The 9214-nt window shown below is 30.6% G+C and overlaps 1 protein-coding gene across 1 annotated transcript in view; it reads right to left on the bottom strand.

The window, feature by feature from the left end:
• Window positions 1–9214, bottom strand: part of LOC107442998 (ras-related protein Rab-37) — a 138876-nt gene that overhangs the window by 46602 nt on the left and 83060 nt on the right. Inside the window, exon 4 of the mRNA XM_043051742.2 lies at window positions 7359–7425. Within this exon, the coding sequence (XP_042907676.1) occupies window positions 7359–7425 (67 nt within the window). The remainder of the gene's footprint in view (window positions 1–7358; window positions 7426–9214) is intronic.

Below are 9214 nucleotides of genomic sequence, written 5' to 3' on the forward strand. Positions count from 1 at the left end.
ATATATATATATATACTACATTATTTATGAAAATGGTACAGCGTCGACGATTTAAGATGGGTTTTTGAAATGTTGCAAAGGTTTAAAGTTAGAATGTATCGAATTAGATAGTTATATGGAACTCAGAATTTAGTGACTTGCTTCGATATGTACCCATAGCAACGAGGTTTCAATTTGATCACTTTGTTTACATTACATTAATTATTTCAAGGCCTTGAGCTTTATCTGGTTTGCTTAGGGGAGCAGCGATTTGATAGGCAAAAGTGTGCTAAATTTGATTTACACTTTGTTAAATTTTGTGGTGAAAAGTAAATTTAATTTTAAATAGCTGGTGTCGGAAATATTGCGAAATGACATGCATTGGGAGTTTGAAGAAATTATTTAGCGAATAGATAGAGTCATTAAGAGGACGGCATACAGTGGAAGAAATTTTTCCTGGCAAATTCTCTTTTTATTTCATTACTAATTTAAAATTTAAAGTACAGAAAAAGTGAGTTCAGACAAACCTAGAGTAAGCCATGAACTTTTAATTGCTAAAAACAATTTTTAAAATACACAAATGAAAATAATTTATGAGATGATAAATTAGGATTATGCAAACGGAGATGTTCTCTTCTAATCTTTTGTTTGCACTTGAATATTTTGAAGTATTTTTTTTTCTCCATCTATTGAGACTTCATGACTTAAACGTTTCACCGTTGAGATTTCTTCTCCAAACCCATATTGTTCATTCGAGAGCAGTTAGTTGGATCCGACAGGTTCTTACCTGGTTTCGGTATTACAATCACTGCAAGCTGCAGTGATTGTACAATTTTATTGATTTTACTGCAGTGATTGTAGAATCCAAGATTTAAGAAAATAATTTTATTTTATAACCGTCGTTGAACTACCGACCCAATTAGAATTTACGGCCACTAATGTTTATCTTCGTAGCCTTGTAATTCTGAACCCAATGCAGAAGACAAGGGAACTCCTGGATCGAGTATTAGGTGAAAAATTACCTTCGTGGAGGACTTTTTGATAGAACTGAACCGACATAGAGAGGAAAACCCCGAAGACCTCACGCGGTTAGCCTGATGGCAGGGGGACTCTAACCCATGATCCTGCTACCACTGAGGATAGGAAAATAATTTTGATCAATATATCTATTGAGAATTTTTGAAAACGTTAATATAGCAAGGCGAAAAGTTTTTTTTTTAGCATTTTATTGCTAACGGTGCCAGCTCTAAGGGCTTTTTGTTTTTTAACTACACTACTACTTGTTTTTTGACTACACTTCACTTCCATGTCCAAGAGGTCTTGAGTTCGATCCCCACCGGCCGAAGACTCTCCGTGTAGTAAATGGTGACTGATGCGCATTAAATCTGTCAAATCACATAGTCCTCCATGTTCTCATAACAAATCATACCTCTGGGGGCACTGATCCATGATTTTTCTTGTCTTCTGAATTGGGTTCAAAATTACAAGGCTACGGCGTTGAGCGTTAGTAGTCGTAAACCCGAAATTGGGTCGACTGTTCAACGACGGTTATACACTTCACTTCATCTTAACTGGTTGGTGTGATGTTAAAAACTTAAATTCTTTTTCTTTTTTGAGAAAATCAAATTCTTTGGCGAATTCGTCCGAGCTTGGTTACAAAGAAAGGCATTTATTTCGATACCTTTGAAATCTGAAATTGGTACTTGTATGAATCATTTCTTGTTTTAATTTAAAATGAGAAGTTTTTCTTTTACAAGATGAAAGAGAACAAATTTAATAAGTGCAATCATAGAAATTATACGCGTATAAAATTTTTGATAAAGTCTATATATTTATACAAAAATAATTTACTCATCAAATGTTATTCATTTTAATAAAATTGATTCGATGAAAAATTGCATACATTTTATAAATTTTTATTTTCGGAAATTTTTTCAGAAATAAAATTTATTTAATGTGTCAAATTAAATTTAATTTTGCTACGGAGTAATTTTAATATAAAACTTCTATGTTTCTATTTATGTACTATAACTTTACATTTCAGTAACGTTTTTGAAATATATTTCATTATTTAATGACAAATAAAAAAGTCCATATTATTCACTTGCACATTAATAAATATGTTTGTTTATAAATATTTAAAAATGTTTGTTTATAGATATTTAAAAGACAAAGAAAGTATATTTAAATCTCTTTATGAATTTGAGTTTCTTTGTTTAAAAAATTATCACATGTAAATAACATATCTAGAGGCATATAAAAATAGTTTTAAAACATTCAAAATCAAACAAACATAATTTTAAATATTATTCTTTTACAAAAGTTGCTCTAATTGTAATCACGATAAGCTAACTTATATCTAGAGATATTTTTTTAAAGATAAATATAATTAACGATACTCATTAAAGAAAAGAAATAATATAGCATATTTTCGATTATAAATATTGAATGCTAAAATATTTCAGTAACACGGTTATATTTACGAATTAATTAGTCAAACACTTTGAAATAAACATCAGTATTTTTAAACAACAAAGAAGGAATATTTTCAGTACAAAAATAAAAACAATTCAGTAAAAAATTAATCGTATTGATAATTTAGTTAACTCATCCTTAAAAAGAATATGAACTAGATTAAGAGGCCTTGATAATCATGACAACGGAACATGACAATAAAATAATTGAATTTGAGATAAAATAAGATAATTAAATTTTTTCCCTTCTATTAAATAAAGCATTATTTTTTTTACTATTAAACTAGCTATTGGAAAATACTTCAGTCTATTTAAATAGAAATGTCATATTAATATGTACTTCTATTTCGTTCAAATTTTTAAAACATTTGTTATAATAAAAGGAAACCATTAAATGAAAATTTAAATTTTTCATAAGTAATATCTCAATTAAATGGTCTGGAATTTAATTGGATAAATGATTATAAAATATATTTGTCAAAAAGCTTGAAAAAAAGACAAGTTAAAAAATTTTAAAAAATGAGATTCGGTTTTAAAATATTTGTATAATAAAGTTTTGACTAAACTTCTTTTCATTGTTTTCTAGTAAAGATAAACTAGATCAAAAATAGAATAAAAATAGATTTAACTTAAGAAAAATAATAGATTAAATTAAATTTAAAATAGATTAAAAATAGAATAAACTAAATTAAAAAGCAATTGGTCGAAATAAATTTAAAAAGTAGAAACTAAAGCAGTGGTTCCCAAACTTTTTTGGCCCATCGCCCCCTCTAGATGCAGATTGCCCCCCTTTAAATATTGATTGCCACTAATCACCCTTCTCTCTCCCTCGTTTTTTATTTATTTATTTATTTGCTCAAAAAACTATAAGCATCAATAACAGAGATGCCAACTGCTCTGGACACGCCAAAATAATGAAAAAAAGCGGTAATTAACTACAAAGTAAATTTGACAAGTATTTAACTATTTTTGCTTGCTTTTTAAAAGGCATAGCGTTACGTAAGTAATATAAAGTGGTGCATTATATAAGCCTACGAATTATTTAGAAATAGTGGTGGATAAAATTCTACTATATTGAATTCATTAAACCAAGAATCGCAATTGATAATCTACCACTTTAAAATATATATTTGTTGTCCGGAGCAAGTTGGCATCGTATGCATTTTTTAATTGGGTTGACTAGTTTTGAGAAATTCAAGAAAATGTAACTTTATACCCTTTTTTGATTTTTTTTTCAAAGCACCGTCATTTAATGAAAAGATATTTCTTTCCGAATCCTACGTGCAACGCGAAAACTACATTCATGTAGTTTAAAAAAATCAAAATGTAATCAAATTTTGATTTTTTAATTTATAAGTACAAATATGGATAATTTAAAAAATAAATTCTAAACATTATAGAATCGGAGCTTATTTCTTAAATTTTTGAGCTTATAATATGAAGATTTAAATATGTACAATAAGATTAAAATGAATTCTATGTACTAAAAAGTTTATTTAAACAAACACTTAAAATAAAAACTTTAAAATAATAAGTCGAAATGGCTAAAAGCAGCTAAAACCAAATTTGTCTTATATGTAAACAATTTAAATAAAAAGTAAGAAACCAAAAAGAGGCAAAACGAAATAAGATGTTACATACACATCTTTAAAATTTCGTTTTGCTTGTTTTTGGTTTCTAAACGTTTTTTTCTTCATTTAAGATTAAAATGTGTTAAGTTAAACCCAATCATTGCAAAATCCATTAAAAAAACTTTTTTAATGAATGTCTTTTATGAATTTTCGTCCCCCATAAAGCAAAAATTACTGAAATTTCACGTTTACTTCTGCATTGGCAGGTAGGTAGGTACTTTATTTACGTCGCACTAAAGCTACACTATGAGCTATTGGCGACGGTTTGGGAAACATCCCTGAAAAGGATCCGAAGATATGCCATCGCAATTTTGATCCTCAGCAGAGGGTATGGCTCCCCTACTTTGGTAGCCCAATGACATGCGCGAAATCGAGCACTTTACGGTAAACAGTTTAACGAGGACTGATACCGAGCACCCTCTGTCCTTACGTAGGCTGATCAAAGTGGTCACCCACCTGCTTACTGACCGCAACCAGTGATGCTTGACTTCGGTGTTCTACTGGGAACCGTGTCTTTACGATCAGTCTACTTCGGGACCCTTCCGTATTGAATTGCCACTTTTTGTTTCGTTTATCAGTCATAACTAGGCTTTTAATTATTAAAAAAAATTAAAAATACAACTTTTTTTAAATTCTACGATTCTAGTTTTTTTTTCTTATGAAAAAGTAATAAAGAGATAATCGTCAACATTAAAGAATATAGCCATTTCAACAGTTGCCTTGAACTGCTCTTGGTTTTTCATCCAAAGTACTCTTTACTCACACAATTACATATTAATTTGCGATTTTCTCTCTGAATTAAAACCACAAAAAACACTTTTTCTCATCTTTAATTTTTTTATATGTATAATAATATATTGATTACGGGGGATTACGGGGGATAATCCTTTTAAGTTCTCACAAAAAGAGAAATGTCTCGCTTTTAAAAGCATACAGAAAATACAAAGGTTATAAAAACAAATGAAAATTAAATATATATACATTTCTTTAAAAGTATTTTTTCTAATTTGAAACTAATTTTTTTAAAAGCAAATTAAAATTGGACTTTCCATTTTCTCAGTTACGTGACTCTCATTTTAAAGTTCGCTCTATTTTGAATTAAAATCTCTCAACATGAATTGCTTTTCCTTTATAAAATTAAAGCACATTTGAATTAAAATCATGAACTCAAATGATGTTAATAGTGTATAAAAATGATAAGAAACGACTCAAGTTCGAGTTAAGGCAATACAATCAAGTGATACAGATCGTGAATCAAAAACGATTTAAATTCACTCAAGTTCGAGTTTAAATGATCCACTCTTGTAATACTGATGGTCATTCAAAAGTGATTGAAAATCACTCAAATTCGAGTTAAAATTTTCAATTATACACTCAAACTTGAGTTAAAAGCTTCAATTGCACTCAAACTTGAGTTATTTCAGTTGACTCTGATTTCAGTGAATTTAACTTAAAATGAGAAGGCTCCTTTATTACCAGACAAATGAGTGAAATTTCCCTCTAGTTATTTTAACTCGACCATTTTAAGTGAGTAAACATTGGATTTATATTGAATAACTTGAGAGCACAGAATACAGTTCTTATGAAAAATGAATACTCGATTTAATTCGAAGTTGTTTTGATTAAATTTCAGCTGTGGCCACTTTAACATGGAAGGAGATAGTACAAGATTAAAAACGGAACACCCCTAGATAAATTGAACCAATTTTTACGCAATAAGCATTCTTAATGGATCATGGGTTCTACAATGTGTTGTCATAAAAAACTAAGATGACGTTACAAAAATTAAAAGGCGTAACCCAAACCATTGTTCAGTTTTCAGATCAGAACTAATCGCCATAAACGCGGCTCTAGAACACATGATTTCCATTGAGAGTACAGAGAATATTTGGATTTTCACGGATAGTAAGAGCTCAGTTCAATACCTGAGTAATTGGCAAAACATCAGTGACAGAATTGGCCTAAATATCATCGACAATTTGATGACTTACACTTATCACAATGATATACATCTTCAGTGGATCCCCTCCCACGTGAACCTTCACTTTAATGATCTGGCCAATGAACTGGCCAAGGAGGGCTCCAATGATCCAATAGATAGTAGTAGCCTTCTAACATACAATGAAATCTATGCAAAAGTAAAGGCCGACAATAATAGAACTTGGAGGATTCCATCTAGTCGTGAATGGTATCAATAAAATAGTCCTGGGGCTGCCCTGGAGCTGAAAGGTGATAGGAAACTGCAGACAGCTATCACAGGACTAATCACTGGTCATACCCGCGGACTAACATTTGTTCAGGGTCAAAAGACGTTCCCTGTATGCCTAAAATGTAATGCTCACCAGGCTTCACCTGATCATTTGCTGTCCTGTATGGGACTGGAGAAAAATTTTATTTTGGAGGATCCGCAGATGGTGTTTGATTTTCTGTCGGTGAACGGTCTCCTGTACTTGGTCTAGCCTTGTTCTGGGTCAAGAGGAATAAGTACCACCACATCAAAAAAATATGTTAATTAATTTAGACTGTATAAGTTACAAAATCATGCATAGAAGTCTGAACAAACTGACCAACTTCTTGACCATTTAAATATAGAGCTGTTATCTGGAAAATGTGTTCCAATAGTTTAATCAGAATCATTTAATGTTAGTTTTCACTTTTGACGTATTTAACTACACCTATGGAATTTTACATAAATCTTACAAATTTCTCCCAATACTTGATCCAGGAGATCTCTCGTCTTGGGTTCAAAACTTGTACAAGGTTGCTGAGTTGAACATTAGAAGTGAAAACCCGAAAAATTGAGTTAGCAGTTCAACGGCGTTATTAAATAAAATTAAATATAGGGCGGGCCCATTCATACATCCATTCATTCATCCACACGTCGTAATTTTGACCTGAATCAGAGAACGATCAATCGCCAATTCAGTACTCCTAGAGGTATAATTTGTTACGGGAACATGGAAGACTTTGTGACCAGACATATTTAACGTGCACCAGTCACCATTTACTACACGGTGAGTCCTCTGCCAGCAGGATTAGAGTTCCCGTTCTCCGAACATGAGACCAGCGGCCTGCCAACTTGTTTATAACTTGCCAACTTGACAAAAACGAACAGCATAGTTGAAATTAGCATATCAAAAAATATAAAATTCAGATGCTACTTTGCAAAAAAAAAATTCTGTTCACTAAAAATTTTCAGACTTGTGTAGTTTTAAAGGTGGAAATAACAAAATATGAAACATTTTAACATTGAAAGTAAGAGAATAAAACTCACCATGTGCGTCTCTATAATATGCATGGGTGACACTACGAAATCTTTCTTGACCAGCTGTATCCCATATCTAAGGAGAAAAACATCCGAATGAATATATTTTGCGCTAAGTTTTGAATAAAACAATTCGCGAATAAAGCACAAATTTTGACCTTTATTTGTGCTTTATTCACGTAGTTCCAAAATAAAAAAAATTTAACTACTTTTGCAACGGGAGTTGCAAGCGTTCATTGGCAGTTACCCAAGTCAAAATTCTTGATGGTCCTGTCAAAACATTCTGATGGTTTAAGTTGGTTTCAGCCCGGTTCATGATGGTCAACATCATCCAACATTTTCCATTATGCATTCAAGGTTTATGATATGCCCACAAACTTCCATCATTCCGTGATGGAAAATGTTACTTTAATACTATGATGGTTAACCATCAAGAGATGCTTAATTCTCATGAACCAACAATCCGTGATGGTTCATGACAGTTTCAACTATATATTTCCATGATGGTTACTGGGAATTATTGTTGGTTCAGCAGGAATATACCACCAGAACAATTTTTTAAATTTTTTTTTTTTATGATCCTCCATCAAAAATTAGTCCGAATTAATACATTGGGGAGATGATGGTTCATGATCGTTCCAACATTTCATTTTTAAGAAACTATGATGGAAACTTCTGATGGTTTAACACGAACAAACCATCAAAACAAGTTGCTATTTTATGTTGGACCATCATAAATCAGTTCGAATTCCTACATTGGGGTGATGGTTATTTCTGTTGGTTACCATCAAAAACATAATGGTTCATGATGGAATTGTTGATGGCTACCATCAAGATTATGTTGGTCCATCAATGAAAAACGATAAAATATTTTGATTTGGTTATACATATTGTCTTAAATTGCATTATTTATGGTTATTATTATACAATCTCGGCAATTTTAATGAAAATAAACAGTTATTACTGCTTTTTATGCTGATAAATGCAGATCTATATATTCAACTTAATACGAAAAACAAAGGATTCTGCTTTATCGATAAAACGAGACTCAATTTATTCCAATATTTGTCGAAATTTTTATCTGACGCTTAAGTTCCTTTTTTATCAGGTAATGGTTATTTTTAACGATTATTTAGGGCGAGGTTTGAACATGGAATTGGAAATAATGATCGACATTAAGATGGATTAAAGAAGATAAAGCATAAAATTGCAGTAAAGCCTCACCCAGATATAATCTTTCAAATGGTTATTTTCCACCAAATTCAAAAAGCCTTTTGTAATTTCAGAACATTTTCATTTGATATATTAAAACGACTTCACGTAGATTATAATTTAGGTAGATAGAGTAGACAGATTTTAAAAATAACACAAGTAGTTAGGTGTTCTAATTCAAAAAATAAATAAATACAAAATAGAGTAAAAAAGAAATTTTGCATTTTGTAGATAAAAGTTGAATATATAACTACAATCACACAGTCACTTTCGTGAATGTCCGAAATATTTGTTATATCCGATTTGATATTAATTTATTCTTTGATATTATTATATTTAATTAAATCTTATTTTATTTGAGAAATTACAATTATAATTGTTACCGTGAATGACCGAAATCAAAAGAACGTCTACTTTCACCGGTGAATGTCAACAATCACTTATTTGCTTTGGTGAATGTCCGAAATATTTGTTACATCTTATTTGATATTAATTTACTCGTTGATATTATTATATTTAATTAAATCTTATTTTACTTGAAAAATTACAATTATAATTGTTACCGTGAATGACCGAAATCAAAAGAACGTCTACTTTCACCGGTGAATGTCAACAATCACTTATTTGCTTTGGTGAATGTCCGAAATATTTGT

Source organism: Parasteatoda tepidariorum, chromosome 9, assembly GCF_043381705.1.
Source record: "Parasteatoda tepidariorum isolate YZ-2023 chromosome 9, CAS_Ptep_4.0, whole genome shotgun sequence".
In the NCBI taxonomy this organism is placed as follows: Eukaryota; Metazoa; Arthropoda; class Arachnida; order Araneae; family Theridiidae; genus Parasteatoda; species Parasteatoda tepidariorum.